The 26,447-nt window shown below is 42.8% G+C and overlaps 1 protein-coding gene across 2 annotated transcripts in view; it reads right to left on the bottom strand.

The window, feature by feature from the left end:
• The window catches only part of N4BP2 (NEDD4 binding protein 2), a 1,101,392-nt gene that overhangs the window by 530,697 nt on the left and 544,248 nt on the right, over window positions 1-26,447 (bottom strand). For both annotated transcript variants that reach the window (XM_069202011.1, XM_069202014.1), the window contains exon 9: window positions 835-920. In XM_069202011.1, the coding sequence (XP_069058112.1) occupies window positions 835-920 (86 nt within the window). The remainder of the gene's footprint in view (window positions 1-834; window positions 921-26,447) is intronic.

Consider the following 26,447-nt stretch of genomic DNA (forward strand, 5'->3'; position numbering starts at 1 on the left):
TTACCCCGAAGGGCACCGGAGCTCTTCGATCTTAGACGCGGTGTTGAATCTAACTACGCCGACCCCGAACGCAACAATACCGACGAAAATCTTCTGTAATTAGCTATTTTTCTGTTCCGAAACTCAGAGCGACAGGAACACGTCCGAACCCGATGGCGGAAAAAAAACAATCAAAGATGGAGTCGACGCCCATGCGCAATGGAGACAAAAGGAGGAGTCACTCGGTCCCGTGACTCGAAAGACTTCTTCGAAGAAAAACAACTTGTAACACTCCGGCCCAACACCAGATGGCGAGCTATTGCAAAACATGCGTATCTACAGCGACAGATGCCATCGAACTTATTATTATTACATATAGTTAGAAAGGAAAAATCAGCGATATAAGAGAATGTTATAGCAGGACAGTGTGATATTGTACGGAAGAGGGGATTTATTTTGAGACCTTTAATTATATCTTCGAAATTGGGTTTTGCAATTCAGAAAAATACGATCTGCACAATATTCTACAAGAGAGCTCTATAAAGGGAAACAAAAAAGCTGCAACAATTTTTAGTTTTTATGTACTTTCTCACTTTATGGACAAAGTACGTAGGGAGATAGGAAGAAAGAACGTCTTCTCTGGCAAGTACATGCTCTCTAAATTTAAACTAGCAAAGGTAATGAACTGAATTCGGAAAATTAACTCAGGAAAAAATGTTTTAATAATGATTATTTAAGATGCCAAATCATATATTAATGAATACAGCTGTGTAAGTAGAGATACATTTACAAATATAGAAAATCTAACTCACAAAATCAGATTACTGAAAAGCATAAATTACAAATTGTACATACCATAATGGATTCTTTCCATTTCTCATGAATAACTTTTGCTAGACCTAGGTCGATATGCACCACGCAATCTTCAACAGTTAATGAGCCTTGGAAGAAAGAAAAATATATCTGCTTTTTAAAAAGTGAAAGTAAAAGGATCGAAGAAATAACTTGACGTTGGATATATACCCTGTCATATTACCAAAGCAGCAATCATTTCCTAAAGCAGCAAGAAAGGACAAATACAAGCTAACATATCTGAAAGGGTAACTCAAGGTATACAGGAAAAACATGGCTCGGCTACTGGTTGCTTCTTATGGGCAGACGTGCATTCATAATAACACCAGAAGAGAAAGATAAATGTTTCTACTGGCATGCGTTTACACCTGCACAGAAAATAAATATATACCGGTTGAACACTGAAAAATATAGATTGATCAGGGCAGATTTAAATGTTCATAACAGAGGGCTAGATGTAAGAAAGCTTTTTGCGATCGCAAAGGGAATGTTTAGCAGAATAAGGCCATTTGCGACGGCAATAAGGCCTTTAGGTATGTAAGAAACCCAAATTGCAAATCGGTAACACAGCAGCGAATTGTAATTTGGGTTTGCGACTACATACCAAATCTGAATTTTGAAGGGACCTGTTAGGACATCCCTTCCAAATACGGAATCAGAATGGTATATACTGTTTTGTATCCTAAATCTGGTTGCAAAACATTAATGGTTTACTGACTTTTGAAAGACCCCTTTCTCTTTCTGACTGTTGTGAAAAAATATTTAAAGAGTAGACGGTGGTCCCATTTACCACTGCCTAGTCTTTAAAAAAAAAAGTGAATTAAACTTATTTTTTTAACACATCCTATTTTCCTTTAAGTAAAACAGACTATGTTAAAAAAACGTAGCTTTACATAAAAGCAATCACAAACATGGTGGTCTGATGACTTCAGCAGACCTCCATCCCTAGGATGTCAGCGATTCATAGTGGGTTAGAATTTGCTACCTACCTGTTTAATATTCACGAAGTAGGTCGAATTGTGACCCACTGCAAATCAGGTTTTTGCAAACTTGCCTATTTACAAAAACAGGTTGGTCACAAAAACAGAATGGATTATGTAAAAGTTGATGTGATTCCATTCTTTGTACATCTGGTCTTGAGATCTTAGATCTACCTAACCGACAGTAAGAAGTACTTTGTGGTGCCTCACAATAAAGGTGTAAGCAATGCAAGACACTTAAAAAAGACCTTAGAATATCAAACAAGACAACAGGTCTCAGCAATGCAAGAGATATTGGCTTTGTAAATGACAATGTCTTTTAGCCATGTGTTGTGGAGTGGATGTACGTGGTGTGGAGTGGGATTATGTGGATTGGAATTGTTTGTTGTAGAATTGTGTGGCTAGGAATTGTGTGGTGTTGAGTGGAGTTATGTGGCATGCTGTACAATGTAATTATGTGGTATTGAGTGCACTTGAATTATGTGGAGTGGGATTGTGTGTCATGGAGTGCAATTATGTGGAGCGGTATTGTGTTTGTGGTGCTGAATTTTGTGGCATGATTTTGAATTCTGTGGTGTGGTTTGGATGTATGTGGTTACAGCAGACTTGTGGAGTGGAATTATGTGGTTTGGTGCGGAAATATGTGGTGCAGAATGGAAAAGTGTGGAGTTGAATTGTATGGTGAGGACCTGTGTGGCATTGAGTGAAATTATGTTGACTTGGATGGTGTGGTCTGTATTTATGTGGATTGTTGATATGTGGCATAGAGTGTAATTATGTGGTTTTGAGTGGTATTATGTGGACTATAATTATGCAGCGCTGTGTGGAATTAAGTGGCATTAAATTGTGTGGAATTGTGTGGCATGGTGCGGAATGTAATTATGTGGCATGATGTGATGTGGTGGTGCATTATATGGTATGTTGCAAAGTTGAATTTTGTGGAGTGCAGTTATGTATTTTTGAGTTGAGTGGATATATGTGTGGAGCATAAATATGTGGTTTGAAGAGTAAATATGTAATTTGTAGTGGGATTCTGTATAGTGGAACTATCTGGAGTTGAACGGTGGGATGCGTGAAGTGTAATTATATGGTTTGGAGTGGAGTAGAATTATGTTACGTGGAGTGGTATTATGTGAAGTGCAATCATGTGGCACTGAGTGGACTGGAAATATGTGGTGTTTAATTTTTTGGATTGTAATTATGTGCCATGGAGTAGAATGATGTGGAGTGGCAGTGTGTGTAGTTGAAATGTGTGGCATGTTATAATGAGATGTTTAAATGTGTTGTGTGTAGTGGAATTATGTGGTGCAGATTTGTGTGTTGTGGCATTGTGTGGCACTTAATTGTGCAACATTGTGCTGAATTATGTTGAGTTGAATGCTTGTTGTCTATTTACTGCAGTGCTGAGGGAGCAGACATCATCAGATGTGAGATGGTATTGTTTCTTTTTTCTGCCCTCTCACCCCCCTGAAGTTGGCTAAACAGTGTGAATGGCTTCCAGCAGCTGTTTCTGCCTCCCCTATGAGACCACTCGAGTCTTGAGATGACTCCAGCTTTAGGCAGTTGGATTTATTAGCTTTGAAGTTTCATCGTGGGCTCTGCTGGGGAGGAGGGTATGGTGATTTAAAGCGGCTCGCTGAGTCCTGTTTGAGAACAATTGTGCTGGGAAAAGTAGGGGACGGAGAAGGTATATTTTCTCCGTGATAGTCAATTGCTGTGGGGCCTCAACTCACTTTCTTTCTGTGAATTATTTAACAGATGCTCCTCTAGCCATCCCTAATATAAACAAGCAATGACGAGGTGGGTGAAAACAGGGGAAGCAATAATGATAAAATAAAACCAGCACCTACAAGTGGCTTCCCCACTGCACGAGGTGGTACCTTTGTTTGCACAAGCATCTACTCCCCAAACACACGTCAACATTATGCTCTTCTTTCATATACCTTGATATTTAATTACTTAAATTAGCTCTTGGCATACAAGTTAATTTTGATGGCACCGGTATCCCTAAAATCCACCACAAATTACAAAGCAGCCACAGGGGCGCAGGAGGGAGCAAATTACAGTGAGATGAGTCTGACTGGAAGACCGGACAAGCAATGGTGGGGAGATCAATTTCACATATATATACTCTTATGAAGTTCAACAAAGAAAATTAAGGGAAAAACACAAAGAAAACCGAACACCTTGATTGCTCTGAGCTCTTAGTAGTGTATGGCTAATAAAATAAACGTTAGCTTGCAAAGCTACATGTTTGGACATGATGTGTGATTGATAAGCATAATTTTCCCTGCTGAATGCTGATGCAGCAGCAGAATCCTATCATCCGCTTTCATTGAGAAGAGAGTCTGTGTTTTGCAGGCATGAGAATGATGCCAAAGGTCGGCAAACAAACCAAGCTAACTAGGACCACCAAGAATGCCCAGGGTGGAGGTAGAGATACCAGAACCGGTGGAGGCGGCAGAGGTGGCAGTACAAGTGGTTCGTACAGCAAGGGTAGTGCAAGGAAAGCTGAACATAGGACAAGAGCGGGACTTCTGTAGCTCAGCCATGGGCCCTAAGAGAAGAGGCACCCAGAAGGCTTAAGAATTTCATAGCCAAGTTTTTTAAACTAATGGATCAATGTGAGCAACTCAGTATCCTCTGATTGCAACACCCATTCATCTCAGGCACATTCCCCTCTGCCTGCAACAGATCAGTTTGTTCAGTCTCGCCCGCAATTGAGGCTCTTGGTCTCACTCCCAAATGCGATTACCCATCTCACAGCATTAATACAGACTGTTTGGCGGCAACTAATGAATATTTAGAGAGAATTATTAGGCGGAGTTCCCAGCAACAGTTATCAAATTAATAAAACATAAAGCAATGGTTACACAGGCAACTGCAGAGAATTCACTTAATTAATGAGTGCAATAGATGCACTTGCGAGTCCACCACCATCTTCACCACAGTTGTACTGCACACTGCTCGATTGCAGACAGCATGTCTTTGCATGCACAGCACGTGACAAAATAAGAATAAGAATTACAGTCCTATTTACATAAATGGCACTCTGAGCCAGTGAAAACATGAGCACTTGCTTAAAGTGCTCAAAAGCAAAGAAAAAAGTATTTCCAGTAACTGATCATAAAATGGAAACAGTGGAAGGATAGTGTGATTGTTCTATGCACTCAGGGAGGGCTAAACACAGGAAGAGGCATGACTAGTGCATGCCACAGACAAATGGGAAGAAAGCATTTGAAAGCGATGATGGAGCCAGCAAATGGGAAACCTATGGGCGGGCTGAAGTCCACAAAGTATATACAACATGTCTCTTGAAGACAGCGAGATACACTGTCTATGCAAGACCTAAAAATTGCCAGAAGACCCACTGCTTGGGCAAATAAGAAAACTCTCTAGGCCTATAGGATTTATAAAAAAAAATTAAGAATCAGTAGCACATGATTAGGCAATGAATAGGTTTTTATTTCAAAACAAGGAAATCTCAAATTTTTCATCATTATTATAAAGTAACAGCAAGAATACAACACAGCAGCACTGAATCACACACCACACACATAAGTAAGCATATGTGTGAGATTAGCTGACAAAGTAAGTTCTGCAAGTTCAAATTTGACAGTGTCTGGTCAAGTGAGACAAGCATTGCAGAACCAATTTACTTCTGTTTTGCACAGTATCATAGTGGAAAAGATTGCATACTTAAAATATGTAAACTTACGTTGAAGTCAATAGTATAACATACAACATTTGGCAATAATGTGTCACATAGAAAGATTTTCAGATTTTGCACAGTTTCCTTTTCACACAATTGGGACGTAAGTTGATTTTTAATGAACATCTCTGCATATATGTTACTATTTTTTGTTTTTTTGTTGTTTTATTCCTTTCCTGATATGTTCCCACTGTCCTATCCTTCTTTGTCAATTTACCTTTGCCTCTGTGTTTCCACTATCCATCTGTCCATCTATTATGGGCAAGCCCACAGGCCATCACTTTTTCAAAGATGATCAGATGATTTTTCATTTTCATGAGTGATTGTAACTTCCCATCTATAAGCACACGTTATCCCTCAATTTCAGAATGTGCCAGATAAAGTTCTATTCCCTAGCACCTAGAGACAGAGCCATCAAAATAAATGTAGGCATCTATGTGCAGAGGGCACAGTAACTCCCTTTTTAGTGGAAAAAACTAGTATAAAATGTGTAAAAGAATTTTACATTGCTATAATTTACAGAATATGGTGTTTGTTAAACTACACATATGTGCATGATTCCAAACTTATACATTAACTAATGGAGGATTGCATTCTATCTAGAGAAGGTCTATCTCCTGTTTTGCAGTCAGTAGAAGCCTGGTAATTAAGTCCCACTTGACAGGCTTTCAAATACGATACGTGTAGTACATTCAATAAGGATTTCAAATACATCCACAGGAAGAGTAATTTTTCTGACCTACCATATCAAATTTACCACTTTCTTCTAGATTGGGTAACCTGGCAGATACATACATTTGTTTAAATGGGGCACAGCTATAACACCATTAAATATCGTTCTGTACATGATGTCTCTATTCCAAAACCAAGTATATAGGAAACATCCATGAATACGTTGCCAAATGCACCAAAAGAATCTCCACTTTTCTTAACCAGTAATTCAAATTTCGCTACTTATTCCACCTAAATATGTAGGGCTACAACACAAGACAGTTTTGCTCTTTAGGAAGAAGAAATTGGATGATGGAGCTGGAGTCTGTAAATTAAATTTTAGAATTCACCTCTGCTCCCAGCTGCACTGCTTATAGTCCCACCTTCCAATCTTGAACTATCTTCTGGGGGGAGGGGCTAGTAGGTGCCAGGCAGCCCATTTTATTTCCCCCAAACCCTCCACATCTCCGTTATTACTTTAAAGAATGGACTAGAACACAAGAAAAGAGTTAAAGAGCAGAGCAGGAGCAGTAATAACTGTACTCCCATCTGGTCTCATCATAGCTCACTTCTCTTAAGCTCATACCTAATGGGGAGGGGGGCAGAAAGTTTCAGAAAGGGAGGAGGGAGGAGAGAGGCTAAGTTTAGGGGAAGGCTAGATGGCGAGTGAGAGGGATAAAAAGGAACCGATGAGGCCCTCAATGTACAACTGCTGGATCACTGTATGCACAGACACCTTGGCTCCCCTCAAGCTCATCACAATGGCAACAGCATGACCACAGGCCAGCAGGTACATACAGTAACTCAGGCTAACAAAACGTCACCACAAGCAACTGGAGCATAATTGGGGAACAAGTAAAGGTACCATGGGATCTTCAAATCAGGTACAACCAGCAGATATGGAACACAAAGCGCATCCACTTCTTGCAGACCGCACCTACGCCGGTACAAACAACAGCAAGGAAATCTTTTGCATCATCAAAGATTTCATTGCAACTCCTGCCACCTCCAGCAACATCACCCCTTCACAAGACCTTTGCAACAAGCTCTCAGCATTCTTCAGTAACAAATCACTTCTGTATATGGCAACTATGATCCTCAACCAGACCCAGTCATTGTTGCACCTCAACTTCCTATCATGGCCGAAGAACGAACCCTGACCTCCTAGTCCACCATCAAAACCATTGCTACTACGAAGATCACCTACTTGGGGGCTTGATCTTACTATTGCCCCACCCTTCCTTCTCAAAATAACTCCCACTTACACCCATCATCAACACCTATATAGACTCAGTAACATTCCTGGACACCTGGAACACATCACAGTCAAGTCCCTAATAAAAAAATGTATACATCTGCTGACCCAGCCACACTCTCTAACTACAGACCCTTATCCCTCCTTCCATATATACAGCCACGGTCTTAAAGAAACAAATCAACCAATGCCTTAACAACCACCTCAGCGAGTACCAGCTCCTTGACACCAAGCAGTCAAGATTCAGCCCCAACTGCAATAAATAAACAGCATTAATTGCTGCCACAGACTATATCCACATAATCCTTGACAGAGGAGACACAGCAGCCCTCATTCTCCTGGACCGCTCAGCAGCATCTGATACGATCTCACACTACATACTCATCAGGGGCCTACATTAGTTTGTCAGCCTGGCACCATGCTCCTTGAAAGCCTGCAAACTCATCAGTGGAGTGCCTCAAGGTTTATCACTTGATCTCATCCTCTTTAACCCATACATGAACCATGCTTACATCAACATCCTCTCCTACTCCAACAATTCATATTCATCCTCTGGATGGCCAGAAGTAGCTAACAGGATGAAAGCCAACTGAGTCAAACTGAACAATGACAAGACTGAAATAGAGATCTGAGGCAAGAACATCTGGCCATTGGACTCTAACTGATGGCTGGCAGAACTCGGACCCACACCCAGGACCCATGTTAGGAATCTCTTAATCAATATCAACAGCAAACTGGACATGACCACACAAGTCAGCACCATCACTGCATTATGTTTCCATACCCTAAAGATGCTGAGGAAGATCTCTGAACAGCTCCCAAGCAACAGCAGAAAAACCATGATGCCCTAGTCACCAGCAAGTTGGACTACAGGAAAATTCTGTACACCGGAATCACCAAGCAACTCGCCAGAAGATAACAAACCATCCAGAACTCCGAAGCCAGACTCATCCTCAACATCCCCCACAGAACTCACATCACACCACACCTCAGGTAGCTCCACTGGCTACACAAAGATGTTCATTTCATACACATTCAAGGCACTATACAATTTAAGCCACAACTATCTGAACAGTCCCATCTCCTTTCACTAACCACCAAGATATTTCCACTTACCATGACTCCTGCTCGCACACATCCCACACGTATACAGAACTAGATAAGGAGGATGTGTGTCCGCTTACTTCACTCCTAAAGTGAAAGGAGTGAAATTACCTTCCCTCTACATCAGTGTTTCCTCCTCGCTTCCTGAATTCCCCAAGCAGCTAAAGACCTAGCTTTTCAAATAACCAACCTACCCTAAAGCAGGACTAGGCACACACACCTACGCATTGCCAGGATACCTTTGTATGTAACAATATGCTTTGCAAATACTCATAACATACCATAATGTAACATAACATAACAAACACAATAAAAACTTAAACTGACAGCTCATAGGAATGGAAATATAAGAGGGATAGCATAAGCACAGAAAGCGGGAGAGAATCATACAAAAGGAACAAAGATGAGAGAGATGAGATGTACTGTAATGGGAAAGAGTTGAATGAGAGTGAAATCAATAATCCATAAAAGAGAGAGAAACAGAGGCATATGAAAGGGGAGAAAAGGGTGCTGCCTTTGTCGATCTCTATTCCGATTGTAAAAAATAAAGACCTGATGATCTGCCCGCAAATGCACTAGAACTTGAGCAACTATTGGAGGGTGCCAGATTTGTACAAATTATATTACTATCATGTCCAGAACAGAACAAATCCAGGCCTAGAGAAATGTACTTGCCTACTAGCTATAGTGAGTCAGGTTTTATCAGGTTAGCTATTTTTAGGGCTTACTGGCCCGGTGTCTGGCAGGAGAGCTCGAGCTGTCAAAAAAAGATGTTCTGTTCATTCAGAAAGTGAAGTGGATGTACAATAAATATGTTTTTTTTATTTTGTTTTTTTCTTGTCACACTTGTTGTGGATTAAAAGACAGGCTAAATGTAAGCTTATGTGTTCTAACACATTTCTGCTTATTTTATGTTGCAGACAAGAGTTTTCTTTTTCTTCTCTGACTACAAAATTAGAGGATTTTGCAAAGTGAACTGTCTGACAATTGTGCTGGGCATGAAACATTTAAACAGCTTGTAAATTAACTGTACAAATATTTCAAAAAGCATTCCAGCAGTGAAGAAATCCTTTGTTATAATTCTGAAGTAAGATGGAAACAAAGAGTTTTATAGGACCAAAACATATCAGAACACTTTTTTTGATGTGCAAATGATAAATGTTTGCTGAACCTGATTTCCATACACTATTGTTTGTAAACTATATATTTTTTATCAGTAATACTGCATGCAGCTGTGAACATTTATGGTAATTTCAATGGAGAATGTTTGCCTGCAAATCACAGTGCAAGAGCACATCAAGCTTAGATAATTTATTCATTGAGAGGTTTTAAATAAGAAATGAGAAATACTGATACCCCAATCCTGATGCCAATGCAATTAGTGAACTAAGAGGCAAGTCAGAGGGTCATCAGTGCCCTACACCTGGGCTGGATTTATATTATACATTGAGCAAACGTTTAGTTTAATTCAAACAAAAGTTTTTTTTGTGGAGCAGACATGCTGAAGTTACATATTTGAAGGTGCTCTTGTATATGATAATGACAAAATGATTTTTAACGAGGGTCACCATTTATATCTAGATAACTTCTACACTGGTCTGCAATTGTTCAAAGTGGAAACTGTTGCTTGTGGCACAATCTGCTCTAATCGTAAAGTTTACCCAAAAGAGCTTGTGCATTTAAAAAAATTAAAAAAAACGTATCAGGGGACAGTGCAGTGCCTTCCGTAGTGATGAACTTCTACCTCTGAAATTTGCAAATAGGAGAGATGTCTACATGCTGACTACCCATCCTGTGACTGCTTGGGGTCAGGGTGCTGAAATGCACAAACCTGTGTGCATTTTGGACTACAATAAGCAAATGAGTGGTGTAGCTAGAGTAGATTAAAGGTTGGAACCGTACACTGCTGTTCGCAAGGCTTACGTTTTGTTTAAGAAGTTGGCTATCCATTTATTCCATCTAGCAACCTTCAATGCTTTTGTTGCAATCAAGGATTGTTCTCCAGATTCAAATATGACATTTGTTCAGTTTCAGCACTCTGTGATAGGCAGCATTTTTGTAGTGTAACAGGCAAGTGTTCCTAGAGCTGGAGGGGTGAAGAATGTGGCTAGACTTAAAGATCGCCACTTTCGTGATTGCCCAAAAAACGTTCCCAGTATAAGATGTAGAGTCTGTATCCAAAGAGGCTTGCCGAAGGAGAGTCGTATGTAATTCCCTGAGTGTCCTAAATCTGGGACATGTGTCCCACATGTTTTAAACTGTACCAAACACAATGGAGTTATTGGGAGCAACCAGAGGCGTAAAAGTGAACTGACTGGTCTGTATTGTTTTATATTTTCTATTCAGATGGCACGGCTGGCATTAGTGTGATGTATTTAGTTAGATCTATTTCTAATTGGTTTGTGTTTTCTTTTTTGTTTAAAAAAAATTTGATGGTGGTGTGTATTGACTGGCATTTGGCTAGGGGTGCACGATGACCAGAAATTGGCTGGCAGTGTGCATGGAATGCGTTTGGCTGGCGGTGTGCATAGACTGGCACTTGGCGTGCGGTGTGCGGGGACTGGCGCCTGGTTGGCGATGTGCGTAGACTGGCACCTGGCTGGAGATGTGCATGGACTGGAACTTCGCTGGCGGTGTGCATAGACTGGCATGTTTTGGCATTTGGCTGGCGGTGTGTGAGTGTGACTGGTCTCTACACACACTGCTAGCCAAACACCAGTCCAAACACTCCTCGGCCTCCAGACGGTATGATTGTTGTGTCAGTCATGTGGGCATATGAAAGTGATGGTCCTTGAATGGCGTTGTCTGTTGATGTGAGTGTTGTGCTGCACCAGTGACTTGCAGTGTGAAACGTCTTGTGTGTGTCAAGTATGAAAGGTGTGTGAATGGCTTGTCAAGCCATTGGTGCCTTGCTGCAGCTCTGCAGCTCACAAGCTGTGAGTCATTGGTTCAGTTTTTTGACCTTTCAATTATTAACAGTGTATTTCATTTTTGTGAATCTCTTGTTAATGAAATTTTATGCTATGTACCTTCACTCACCCTTCTGTCTAATGCAACCAGTATGTGTGTGTACTTGAGGAATAGATGGTTGTGAAGTAATGTTTGTAATTTCTGTCTTTCTCTGCGAGGGTGTACATTGTCTCTAAGAAACATCTACCAACACTAGATATTTTCGTAAACTAGACAACCAGGGGTTGTGCTGAGGCACACAGCAGGGTTTCCTGCTTTCTGCTTTGCTATTTGCCCTAGTTATGGAGCCATTAGCTGTTAAGACTTCAGACTTTCCCCTAACAGACCCATGCACAATATCTTGCTTGGCCAGACACAGCTCATTTGGTTCCCAGAGGCAATCCGCTATCTCGGGATTTGGTTATACCACTCCACCACAGACTTGTAAGAAGGAAACCATGCGTAATGCACTCACAAACATCCAATCACAAATGACCTTCCACCAATCTCTTCTACTTGCTTCAATTTGTAAAATTGCTTTTTCCAAAATGACTGTATTTCCAGGTCCCTTTATTATTAATCTGACCCCTCGTTCCCTCTTGCTCCTTCTTTACAGAACTGGACTCCCTTCTTACCACACTTATGGGGATCTGGGCATTGTTGCGTAGCACTTTAAAAATTACAAATCCCAGTGGGTTGTGGCGGTCTCGGTGCTCCTTCCTTTGAGGAAGTATTTCCTAGCAGCCCAGTTGCAATGGTTCTCCTGATGGACAGCGGGCCGCTATCTGGGCAAGGCCTGTGATTCTCAGGGAGTCATTCCAATTGCAATATTGCACAACCTTCTACTCCCAGGGGTACTGTCCTATTCCCCCATATCTCTCCAGAAATGAACAGTACGCACATATATGCTCTGGATCTGTTTCCTCTCACATGGTAGGACAGCATATGCACCCAATATGCCCCTGGTGGGCATTCCCCGCTTCACTTTTTTTTTTTTTTTACAGCAACAGACATGTCAGCTTGGACGACCTGCTCTATAGTCACAACTAACTTTACTCCGGAGGCCAGTTTCTCTCTTTAGATTTACTTACTACTGACTACAGTTTACCCATTGATCAATTTTTGACCTATGGACAACTCCATAATACCTACCGCACCCTATGGGATGACGCAGAGCCCATATCTCAACCATTCCTACACACTATTCTGGCAATGGGTGCAGGTAGGCTTCTCGTTACTTTGCTGCATAAAGCTATCTGCTCTTTGCACGATGTCTCTCTTGCTGTAGTGCGGGTCATCCTGAAGATTTTGGAAAGGCCCTGAACTGAACTCGTGCTTCAAGAATACACAGCTCAATATCCTCCATAGGGCATACCTTACACCCACGCATTTGAATCAATATTACCAGGATGCCCTTGCTGCGGGCCCACGTTGCAACGTCCTTGATGCAGATTTTAAGCATATCCTGTGGTCCTGCACTAGGATATAGGGATTTTGGCACTCGATACATACCACACTGCAGAAGGTCATGGAGCTTGCAGAGTAGCGACTTGGGAAGCTAGCGCTTTGGGTGTCTATTGGCACAGAAAGCAGCATAAGGTTTGTGCCTGATTCACAGATCTTGCTCTCCTCCTTGCGGAGTGCACACTTACATTCAACTGGCGCACTCTAACCCCACTATCGGTGGCAGCTTTGCAGGACGCCCTTTGCAAATGGGAAGCAGCTGAGACAGAAGCTCTCTGTAGTGAGTAGGTTTCGGGCCTCCGAAAGCACCCTATCTCCTGGCAATGGGACGATCTACTAGCTGACTTTCAGCAGAAAATGTGCAATGAGACCTTACTGCTTTGAAGACTACCGCACATGCCACTTAGTCCTTACAATCCCACTGCACACATTTTTCTTGCATATCCCATTCCCATATGCCAGTCTCCTCACTTCCCTATATGCCCCTACCCTTTCCCCGCATTTCTATTCCGTGCCATTGTGGCATCACTCTATATGGGATGCATCTTTGTGATCTGCCTTTACCACAGGACCACTATTTGCCCAGGGCCTTCCTCATACTTGTGGGTTCACCAGATCGAAATCATATCAAACTCACACCCTCCTCCCCCTCCCAGTTTTACTTCTGTGTCTTTTTTCCTTAGGGGGGCCTTGCTGCACACTGTATATTTTGCTTTCGCTAATGTACAGGCTATATCTATCTGCCGTATAACGCAACTGCATTGCCATACATCCAAGTAAACAAAATCTCACTGCATGTAGTTGTAATACAATTCCGTGATATGTGCAGCATGTGCCTTTCTCCCTTTGTTTCTACTTTGAAAAGCCCAATTAAAAAAAAAATGGTTATTGGATTCCAGCAGGTTTTCTTACTCAAAATGCCCTGCAAACCTCAAAATGTTGCTACAAACATACAAGAAAAAGACTATAGGTGGTACATCCTTCTCCGTCCAAGCAGCCAAACTATGGAATTAATTACACCCAACTATAAGAGGCACAGATAACTTTCTTGTCTTCAGAAAACTACTCAAGAGTTGGCTCTTTCCTTCATAACCACCTTATTCAAACAACTATGAACTGCATATGCCTATGTTGATAAATATTTTTTCAGATTATATGTATATTTCTATTTATTTATAGTTTCTTTAGAAAATATGTATTGCTACTATATCATAACAATAAAATACACACACACTCTTTAAACCTGTTTGACTAAGTATTTTTTACCCATGGTTCTAATTATGTATTGTATGTGCATATGTGTGTGTATTCATGTGTATGTGTGTGTGTGTGTGTGTATATATATATGTATGTATGTATGTGTATATGTTGTTTCTGTGCTTGGCATGTTCTTGGATCATTGCATGGCTCCTGGGTGGGTTGTTATACTAGATATCTATGAATTCCTGCTCTCATCTTATCACACTTATCTACTCATCACTCTTATGTCATGTCTCTATCAAACTATCCTCCATTCTCACTCTGACTCATCCCAAATCCCTTCTACCACTTTCATCTCCTAAATATCTCTGCCTAAGCTCTTCCCTCCGCTTCCACATCTAACTCACCAAACCTCACTCTACTACTGTGACCTCCCACACAACCCTACAAAATTCTCCGGCATTTATCTCACCCTGCTACTATGCTCTCCCTAAACCTTTCACATACTCTTCCCCCTCCGCCCCCCTTTACTCATCCTTTGGGTTGAGTAAATGAAGTATATACTCCCAATTAACACTTCTGGATTTCTTTCCTCCTCCACCACTCCATTACTCCAGTCAATCTAACTAACAAACTCTCATATCCGCGGCTCAAATGACCTCATAATAATACTAAAACTGCACTCATTATTTAACAGTACTAATCCATCACTAATTCTTGTTGGGTTCCAGAGTAGCGTGCTACTCATCGAAAAGCGCTTCGACGCCTCGTCAGGGGTAGTAAGCGATATATAAATATGATTACAATACAATACAATACATTTTCCTTGCATTTCTGTGCCTTATTCTTCCAGAATCAGAAGGAAACCACAAAATTCCTACCACCCAGAGTTTCCCCTCTTTGTCTCAGTAACAATGCTGCCCCACTTGTGTGGTTGGGTCTAGTGCCAGTGACAGGAACTGGTCAAACTAACATCAACATGAGTCCTTGCAAAAGGGACCCTCTTTGACCTCGGTTTGATTTGTTCTGGTGCAGGTGCTAATCCCAGCCACACAAGTGAGGCACCATTTATATCGGGAGACTTGGAGGGGTGCTGGGCGGATGGATGTTGTGGCTCCCCGCAGATTCTAGAACTTTGCATCACAGAAATGTGAGGAAAATGTGCTTTTTAGTTAGTTTCAGGTTTGCAAGGGATTCTGGGTAACAAAACGTGGGGAGAGTCACGCAAGTCAGCCCACACTGAATACCTCTAGGTGTCTAGTTTTTTTAAAAAATGTACAGGTTGGCTAGGTTTCCCTAGATGGCAGCTGAGCTTGGGCCCAAAAGCAAGAGCTACCCACATTGGGAAAAGAGGGTCAGTTTTGGGTGGAAAAATGTGCTGCATCCATGTTGCGTTTTGGGCTATTTCCTGTTGCAGGCACTAGGACTACCCACCCAAATGAGGTGCCATTTATAACGGGCGGCTTAGGGGAATGCCGGGTGGAAGAAAGTTAGTGGCTCTCCACATTCTAGAACTTTCCATCACAGAAATGCAAGGAAAATGTGCTTTTTTAAATCAAAGTTTAAGGTTTGCAAGGGTTTCTGGGTAACAAAACGTGGTGAGAGTCACACTAGTCAGCCCACCCTAGATAACACTAGGTGTCTAGTTTTCAGATGCGTACTGTCCGGTTACGTTTACCTAGGTGCCAGCTGAGCTAGGGTCCAAAATCTAGAGCTACCCACATTGGAAAAAGAGGGTCAGTTTTATGTGGAAAAATGTGCTGCGTCCCTGTTGCATTTTGGGACAATTTCTGTTGCGGGCACTAGGCCTACCAACACAAGTGAGGTACCATTTTTATTGGTGTACTGGAGGACCTTTTGAAAAATACCCTCCAATCATACGTTAGTATGAGTAGCCACAAATTCAGCAATGTAGAACAAACCACTGTTCCTAAACTCTATATCTTGTGCCCGTTTCAGAAATACACAAGTTTTCTTGATACCTGTTTTTCACCCGGTCTATATCGCTATAAAAATTGGTCTATACTCGGTACTCAATGAAAGCCCACTTTACGGTCAGCTTAGCTGTTTGTTCTTGGTACCCTGGGGTCTTAGAGAACCTACAATCTGTATATATCTTGGCAACCAGAGGGGTACAGCGGATGTAATGGCATATTGCTTTTGTCAATCTGCCATCCTGACAAAAAGTTACAGATTAAAATGTTGTCACAAATGCCCCTTATTTCCTACTCATTTTCAATATTTCTTTATTTCAACAGTTATTTTCCTTGGGAAAACCTTGAGAGATATGACCCTCAGCTGAATTTGGAATTTTGTCTAGCTTTCAGAAATGTTTAGCTTTTCTGAATCACTCATGGGTTTCACACTGGTTTGCAACACAAACTGTAAGTAGGTTGAAAGCACAAAACATAAGTGAAAATAGGCTACCTCTTAGAAAAATGCCAAAACTGTGGTACAAAATTAGGATTTTTGATTCAGTTCTGCATGTTACTGAATGCTGGCAAGATTCAGAGCATTTTTCCGTATTTTTAAAAGTAAAAATTCAAAAATGTGCATATTTTGCCTACTTTTTCTGTCCCCTCCAGGGAAATCCACAAACTCTGGGTAGCTTTAGAATCCCTAGGATGTTGGAAAAAAAGGATGCCCTATGGCGTGGATACCTTATTTAGAAAAGGTTATTGAGCCCTAAGCGCGAACTACCCCAAATATCCAAAAAAGGGCTCAACACAGGGGGCCTAGCAGCGAAGGGGTTAAAGGAAAGAAGAGCATGAGAAAGAACCAAAATGAGATACAATAGCAACCTAAAGGCAAAAAGGTGAGAGAAAATCTGCCGGAGCGATGATTAAGGCAGGTGTCGACCGCTGAAAACAACGATCACAGCTTCTTCTCTTTTCAAAGCTGCCTGAAGTAAAGGTGACTGTAGCCATTGCACTGCTTGATACTAAGGAATATCACAAGGTAGCAACAGGTGAATCCTTGAAGGGTCACTGATTAGAGAAAAAAAAGCCAAGCAGCATAGAAAACACACCTGGGCAGGTAGGATAGCCAAAGTAGATAATTGTTGGGAAACCTCAAAACCAGGACTGAAGCAGACAAGGACCGAATGCAGCAGGAGCAGGGTTTCAGGTGCTAAAGCAAAGATTCCAGGAGATGAAGAAAAGATTCAGGAGATGGAGCAGCAAAATACAGGAAACCACGAAGCAAGTAACCAGAAGCCAAAACCCACCACTAAAGTTACTGTTACGTTAACAATGCACAGTGCTGAGAGTTCCTGTTGCTTTTGTAGGATGAAACAGGAAGAAGGTGAAAAAGAAAGCAGAAGGTGACATACAGAACGTAGTGCCGTCATGACAGGTTTGGGTATGACTGCAGAAGTGACCATGATGGTCTAGGAAAAAACAAACATGACACTTCCTGTTTATTCAAGAAAAGTTTAAATAGGGCCATTTTTTTAAAGAAAGGGTTTACCACCATAGGCTGAAGAGAGAATTCTGAGAAAGTGTTCAAAACTGGATTACGGGCAAGGGAACAGCTATTGTGCTGTTTTTCACCACTAACGGTGGACGAATGTACAGAGCATGGTCAAAAATGGCTTCCAGTGAGGATGTGTGCACATGTTAAGAAAAACATAGTAGCCTGCCTTCTACATACTGCCACAGTCCACACACTATGGCTACAGTCATCTCTTCACTCTGTTCACAGCATAAGACTAATACTATTCAAAATATACATGAATAACCCTAACCCATCAGTCACCTTTCAAAAATTATTAGTCTTCACTACTACTAGAAATGGCAAAAATCAGCTGCCTCCTGTTTGCAAATGAACCTAGTCTTCTGTCCACAACTGAAACAATCAATCAATCAATCAATCAAGGAATTTGGAAAGAGCACTACTCACTCATGAGGGTCTCAAGAAGCTGAGGAGGGGGGGATCGCTGCTACTGCTCAAACAGCCAAGTCTTAAGAAGTTTCCTGAAGGTAAGGAGGTCCTTGGTCTGACGCAGGTGGGTGGGAAGAGTGTTCCACGTCTTGGCGGCGAGGTGCGACAATGATCTGCAAGCGGTCGTAGTTCTGCAGATGCGTGGGACGGTTGCGAGGGCGAGGTCAGCAGAGCGGAGCTGTTGGGTAGGGGTGTAGAAGGAGAGCCGTCTGTTGAGGTATTCTGGTCCTGTGTTGTGCAGTGTTTTGGGAGCATGGATGAGGAGTTTGCAGGTGATTCTCTTGTTGACGGGCAGTCAGTGCAGTAACGAAGCACTGACAAAGTCAAAAGGTCTTTTAATGTGCTAAAACATGCATCGTTAGCACATTGGAGCGAGGTAGACAGGAGATTTCCAGGACAGACACAACAAGTGACCTGGCTCATCAAGCAGTTCAATGTAAGCACTTGAGTGCAGACAGAAGGATAGCAAATGCCCCATCATAAAGGGAGATATTGCTCTTCCCAACTTCAAGAACTAATAATCAGCAGCCCAGATATAATGGGTAGCACGTTGGGTAGCAGAACCCCCCTCTTCTAAGGCCAATTACATACAAGGAGCAGTAGGAAACAAATCACTCTCAATCAATCAATCAAACAATTTATAAGGCGCGCTACTCACCCGTCTCAAGGCGCTGGGGGGGGGTGGGGGCTAATGGTCGAAAAGCCATGTCTTGAGGCATTTTCTGAAGGCCAGGAGATCTTGGGTCTGGCGTAGTTGGAGTGGTAGGAATTTCCAGGTCTTTGCGGCGAAGCAGGAGAAGGATCTTCCTCTGGCGGTGGAGCGGTGAATGCGGGGGACGGAGGCGAGGCTGGCGGATCAGAGCTGGCGGGGTTGTGGAAGGTGAGTCTGTCGTTGAGATAGGCCAGGCCTGTGATGTGGAGGGATTTGTGTGCGTGGGTGAGTAGTTTGAAGGTGATCCTCTTCGATATGGGTAGCCAGTGTAGTTCTCTGAGATGGGCAGTGATGTGGATGCGGCGTGGAACGACAAGGATGAGTCGGGCGGAGGCGTTTTGGATGCGTTGCAATTTCTTTTGTAGTTTGGCTGTGGTTCCTGCATAGAGCGCATTTCCAAAGTCCAGTCGGCTGCTGACTATGGCATGGGTGACTGTTTTTCTGGTTTCGACAGGAATCCACTTGAAAATCTTCCGGAGCATGCGGAGGGTGTTGTAGCAGAAAGAGGAGACTGCGTTGACCTGTTAAGTCATGCTGAGTGCTAAGTCAAGGATGATGCCCAGGTTCCGTACTTGGGGTGTGGGGGTGGCTCCGAGGGATCTGGGCCACTAGGAGTCGTTCCAGGTGGAAAGGTTGCTGCCGTGGATGAGAACCTCTGTTTTGTCTGCACTTAGCTTGAGGCGACTTGAAGCCATCCAGCCGGCAATAGCATGAAGTCCCTTGTGCAGGCTATTTCTTGCTGTTGTGGGGTCTTTCGTGAGGGAGATGATCAGCTGGGTGTCGTCTGCGTAGGATACTATGTCGATGTTGTGGGATTGTGCGATGTTGGCGAGGGGAGCCATGTAAACCTTGAAAAGATTTGGGCTGAGGGAGGATCCTTGCGGGACGCCAAAGACGATGTCGGAGGATTCGGATAGGTAGGGCGGAAGTCAGACTCTCTGGGTTCTGCCGTAGAGGAAAGAGGAGATCCAGTTGAGGGACTTGCCATGGATCCCAGTGTTGTGTAGGCGTGTTCGAAGGGTATGGTGACAGACAGTGTCGAAAGCTGCAGAAAGGTCCAGGGGGATGAGAGCTTCGGTTTTGCCTTTGTCGAGCATGGTCCTGATGTCATTTGTGGCAACAATGAGTGCGGTCTCTGTGCTGTGGTTTTTGCGAAATCTGGATTGGGAGGCATCTAGCACTTTGCTGACTTCCAGGTATCGGGAAAGTTGGCTGTTCACGATTTTTTCAATGACCTTTGCTGGGAAGGGGAGGAGGGAGATAGGTCAGTAGTTAATGGGGTTATCTGGATTTGCTTTGGGTTTCTTCAACAGGGCGTTGACGTTGGCGTGTTTCCATTTCTCCGGGAAGGTGGCTGTCTCGAAGGAGCTGTTGATGATTGCGCAGAGGTGGGGTGCGATGATGTTGCTGGCTTTGTTGAAGATCTGGTGCGGGCAGGTGTCCGAGGGGCAGCCGGAGTGGATGAAGGCCATGGTGTTGATGGTGTCTTCATTGTTGACGTGGGTCCAGGAGCATAGCGGGTTGGTGTTGATTGATGCGTCGGGTTCTTGGTTGTCAGTGGTTGGCTGATGGGTCTGGGGTTCAAAGCTGTTGTGGATGTCTTCGATCTTTCGAGGGAAGTGAGTGGCGAGGGAGTTGCAGAGCTCCGGTGATGGAGAGGGTTCGTGGGCGCAGGTCCTGTGGTTGGTGAGTTCTTTGATGATGCCGAAGAGCTCTTTGTTATTGTGGGCGTTGGTGTCTATTTGTTTTTTGTAGTTGGTTCTTTTGGTCGTGCGGATAAGCTGGTGATGTTTTGAGGACGGTGTGGTTGGGTTCGGTGGGTGCAAGGCGCCAGGTCTTCTCCCTACTTCGACATTCCCGTTTGGAGGCCTGCAGGTCGGGGGTGAACCAGCTTGCCTTGGGTCTGTGGTGGGAGTCTGAGGGTTGTTTGAGTGGAGCAAGGGTGTTGGCGCAGTCTTCTAGCCATTTGTGCAGGTAAGTGGTGGCTGTGCTGGGGTCCCGGGTCCTTGTGGAGGTGCCTAGGTGAGGGTGGAAATCAGCTGTTCTGTAGAGATTCTGTTCCAGTAGCAGCGGGGGTGGGGGGGTTTGGTGATGGGGTGGTGAGTGACCGGCTTCTGAAAGGAGAAATTGATGTAGCGATGGTCGGTCCATAGGAGTTCGGTGGTGTGGCTGAAGGAGACGTGGTTGCTGGCTGAGAAGATGGGGTCGAGTGTGTGTCCTGCGGTGTGGGTGGGTGACGTGACGAGTTTCTTGAGGCCGAGGTTGGCGAGGTTGTCGATTAGGTTGGTGGTGTTGATGTTGTTGTTGTTTTCTAGGTGGAAGTTAAGGTCGCCAAGGAGGATGTAGTCCGTTGAGGCGAGGGCTTGGGAGCTGATGGTGTCGGCGAAGTCGTCGCAGAACTGCGGTCTGGGGCCTGGGGGTCTATAGACCAGAGTTCCTCTGAGGGTGGTGTTGGCGTTGATGTGGATTTTGAAATGGAGGTGCTCGGCGGATTTGATGGTGTCCTGGGAGCTGGTGGAGACTCTTATGGTGTTTTTGTGGACTATGGCGATTCCTCCTCCTGGTTTGTTGCTGCGGTCTCTTCTGGTGATCTTGTAGTTTTATACTCAACTTATACCATAGCAATCCCAATGCACAGGTTACATATCTTTGGAATTGCTCTTTCTGGTGGATACTCTATCTAACTGCAGATTTATTCCCTTGTGAATGTCTCCAGGCATCAGAATGAATCCAGAAAATTTAAAGCAGTACTCCTCAGTACTGCTAGATGGAACTGTAATTGTGTGGCGCCATAGTAACATTGTTCTACTCCAGAAGGGGAGAGCGGAGCCGCATATAAGCGCCACCCCACCCAAACTACTGCACAATTATTGATATAGTTAACTCTAACAATACATATGTGTGTGTGTGTGTGCAAATATATTTTCTTGCAATTGGTGCCGGGTGGCAACAACAAAAACAAATTATACTCTGCTCAATTTATTTGTGAAAATGCAACGCCCGATGCATTTCAGTCCCCCTGGACATTGATCACAGGATAAAAAGTGCACAGTCCATCATCACTTTTTATGTTCCCCATTGTCCGATAGTCAGTTCTGACTTATACCCACACTGCTCCTGGAAAGTGATGTTTCTCTATATCGCGGTGGGCAATATATTTAAAGTGTTCTTCAAGCTCTGTGAAAACTAACTAATAAAGTGCTCGTACAAAAATGGTGTTTCCATTGTTGCAGGAGGTTTGTGAACTGTCATATCAGCATACTACGTGTGATCACTATTTCAGTCAAATATTTCACAAAATTGTAGCCATGTCATTATTATTTAATCTCATTGTTTAAGGCTGTCTCTCAATTTCGAACACTGTCCCTCTTATTATTATTTCATGCTTGATCTCATTTGTCTTTTCGGAATTTAGCACAAGGCCTACTGCAGAGGAAGGAAACAGCAACAAATGGGGTGTTGCACGCACGCTGAGACTTTTCACCAAAACAATTTTCAATGGAGCATTCTTTTTGGGGAATTCTTAAGGATGAGAAGTAACTGTTCACTAAATACAGAATTTGAAAAATATAGTCAAGCAACAAGTAAATGGTTCAGAGCACGCAAATATCCCAACAAATTAAAAAAAAAATCAGGCCTTCAAAAAGCCAAATCGAAGAATAGAATACAAATCCAGCATGGAAAGGAAAAAAAAACGAAAAAATGGAGCAAATAAGATTAAGAACAACATACTCTGCAGACGCAAATAAACTGAATCAAATTCTAGAAAAATACTGAGAATTACTGAAATTGGATCCCACTGTGGCTGACATAGTGGAGGATCACCCCCAACATAACATACAGAAGGGCACAAAATCTGAAAGATAAATTAGTGCATAGCCATTTCAAAATGAACATCAAAACATGGGTGAATTCCCAAGGCCCTTAGAAGTGCAGTCACTGCAAGGCTTGCGAAATAGCATTGAATATGAAAGAATTCACCCGGGAGACTGGCTAAACATGGAAAATACACTAGCACATTACATGTGAGAGTCAATATGTAGTATATGTAATTGAATGTCTGTGCAAATTAAAATACGTGGGAAGCACGACATGTCAACTTGAAAAGAGGATCCTGAAATACATCCATGCCAATACAAAGATATAGCCAAAAATATAGAGAAAGAACATGAAAGCAGAAGGGACGATTTAAAATGCTACACAATCGATCAAGTAGTAAAATCAGAAAGAGGTAGTGATAAGGAGAAACTTCTCTGAAAAAGAGAGTCCAGAAATGTGACTTCACTACGTACACTAACACCAAGAGGCCAAACTCCACAACTAGGCACTTTCCAAAAAACACGTCAGTTTTCAATGTAAAAATGTGGTGTGTCTATGATTTGTCTTGGACCCTTCCCTGTCAAGGGCACTAGGCCTCCCCACACTTGTGAGTTAGCATTTTTATCAGGAGACTTGGGGGAATGCTGAGTGGAAGGAGATTTGTGGCAGAACTTTTCAGCACCTCGGATTCCAGAACTTTTCAGCACCGAAATGTGAGGGGAAAGTGTTTTTCATTCATATTTTGAGGTTTTGCAAAGGATTCTGGGTGCCAAAACCTGGTTTGAGCCCTACAAGTCACTCCATCCTGGATTACCCAAAGTGTCTAGTTTTAAAAAATGTATAGGTTTGCTAAGTTTCCCTAGGTGCCGGCTGAGCTAGAGGCCAAAATCCACAGCTAGGCACTTTGCAAAAAACATGTTTATTTTCTTTGGGAAAATGTGATGTCGTGGTTTGGGGCATTTCCTGTCGCGGGCACTAGGCCTACCAACACAAGTACGGTACCGTTTTTAGTGGGAGACTTGGGGGAATGCTTGGTGGAAGGAAGTTTGTGGCTCCCCTCAAAATTCAGAACTTTCTATCATCAAAATATGAGGAAAAAGTGTTTTTTTTTTGTGCCACATTTCGAGATTTGCAAAGGATTCTGGGTAACAGAACCTGGTTCGAGCCCCACAAGTCATCCTATCCTGGATTCCCCTAGGTGTCTAATTAAAAACAATGCACAGATTTGTTAGGTTTCGGTAGGTGGCGGTTGAACTAGAGGCCAAAATCCACAGCTAGGCAATTTAAAAAAAACACATCAGATTTTAATGTAAAAATGGGATGTGTCCATGTTGTGTTTTGGGGCGTTTCCTGTCGCGGGCACTAGGCCAACCCACAAAAGTGAGGTACCATTTTTATTGGGAGACTTGGGGGAACACAGAATAGTAGAACAAGTGTTATTGCCCATTGTCTTTAACTACATTTTCTCCTTCCAAATTTAAGACAGTGTGTAAGAATGAAGTCTATTTGAGAAATGCCCTGTAATTCACATGCAAGTATGGGGCCCCCAAATTCAGAGATGTGCAAATAACCACTGCTTCTCAACACCTTATTTTGTGCCCATTTTGGAAATACAAAGGTTTCCTTGATAGCTATTTTTTTACTCTTTATATTTTACCAAATGAATGTCTGTATACCTGGTATACAATGAAAACCCATTGCAAAGTGTAGCTCATTTATTGGCTCTGGATACCTAGGGCTCTTGATGAACCTACAAGCCCTATATAACCCCGCAACCAGAAGAGTCCAGTAGACATAGTATATTGCTTTCCAAAATCTGCCAAAGCTGGGAAAAGTTGCAGAAGAAAAGTGGGCAGAAATGACAGTTTTGTTTCCAACTCAATTGTAATATTTTTTTATTTCAGTTGTTACTTTCTGTAGGAAAACCTTGAAGGATCTACACAAATGACCCCTTGCTGAATTCAGAATTCTGTCTACTTTTCAGACAAGTACACACACAAAAACAAACTAAAAACAAAACCTTGGCATCTGTGTGGCTTCTGCCCCCCTTGAGGGCAGATGGGCCTAACAATAATAGGCCAATCTGCCCCCAAGGGGAGCAGAAATGACCAAGAGTCACGTGCCCCCTTTGGGGGGGTAACCCTTGCCCAAGGGGGTCCCCCCAACAAACAATTCTATTTCCTAACTATAATGTCCCTGTAACAAAGATATGTGTGTGTGTGTGTGTGTGTATATATATATATATATATTTGTATGTGTCTATATATTAACTGTTTAACCCCTTGGGCGTCATGGACGAGCTGGTCGCCGTGCGTGTGGAACAATTGCAATACAGGATGCCTGATGCCATCATCCCTAAAATTTTCATGACAAATCTGACAGTGTACTGTTGATTTGTCTGTATCTGTGTGATTATGTTTTGGAATGCTTGTATTCTTTGGGTATTTGGACATGCTAGTGCCTTTTGCGTGTTTAGTACTGCACCCAGATACTGTTGTATTTGTGCAGGTTGTAGATGCGATTTTTGGTAATTTACTGAGAACCCTAGTGTGTTCAGGGTTTGTATAACGTAATGCGTATGGTGTTGACACTGCGTATGACTGTTTGATTTTATTAGCCAATCGTCTAGATATGGAAAGACATGTATATGTTGTCTTCCTAGGTAGGCTGCGACTACCGCTAGGCATTTTGTGAATACCCTTGGTGCTGTTGTTATTCCGAAGGGCAACACTTAGAACTGATAGTGCTTTCCTTGAATGACAAACCTGAGATATTTTTTGTGCGCAGGATGGATGGGTATATGAAAGTACGCATCCTTGAGGTCTAATGTTGCCATGAAATCGTGTTTTTGGAGTAGTGGGATAACATCTTGAAGAGTTACCATGTGAAAATGTTCTGACAGGATGTAAAGACTGAGGGTCCTGAGATCTAATATTGGTCTGAGGGTGCCATCTTTTTTGGGAATCAGGAAGTATAGAGATAAACTCCTGTCCCTACTTGATCTTGTGGGGCGGCTTCTATTGCTTGTTTGAATAATAGAGATTTGACTTCTTCCTGCAACAGATTGATGTGTTCTGTGTATAGTTTGTGTTGTTTTGGTGGAATGTTTGGGGGAGTTTGTATCAATTCTAGGCAATAACCATTGCGGATAATTGATAGTACCCAATTGTCTGTGGTAATGTTTTGCCAATTGGTGTGGAACTGTTGCAGTCTTCCCCCCACAGGAGAGGTGAGTGGAAGGGGATAAGCCAAGTCAGTGCTTAGGGTGCTGTGGAGTTTGTATAGAAGTTTGAAACTTCCCTCTAGTTTTGGGATACTGCCCCCTATATGTGCCCCTAAAACCACCTCGTTGGTATTGTAGTTGGCAGGTTGGTTTTGCCTGCGATGTGGATGCCTCTGCTGTTTGAGCTCTACATCCACCTCTAAACTGAGGTTTCCGAAAGGATCTCTGTATGGTGTGGTGTATAGTGCACCCATAGCTTTTGCGGTGTCTGAATCGAAGCGCAATTTCTCAATTACAGTGTCAACTTCTGGGCCGAAAAGTTGTTTTTTATTGAATGGCATATTTAACACCACTTGTTGGATTTCGGGTTTAAAACCCGAGGACCTGAGCCATGCATGCCTCCTTATTGTGACAGCAGTGTTGACACTCCTGGCAGCTGTGTCTGCTGCATCTAGGGCAGACCTAATCTGATTACTGGTGATGGCTTGCCCATCCGCCACTATTTGCTGTGCCCTTTTTTGATGCTCCTTGGGGAGATGCTGAAT

This window comes from Pleurodeles waltl, chromosome 1_2 (assembly GCF_031143425.1).
Source record: "Pleurodeles waltl isolate 20211129_DDA chromosome 1_2, aPleWal1.hap1.20221129, whole genome shotgun sequence".
Lineage (NCBI taxonomy): Eukaryota > Metazoa > Chordata > Amphibia > Caudata > Salamandridae > Pleurodeles > Pleurodeles waltl.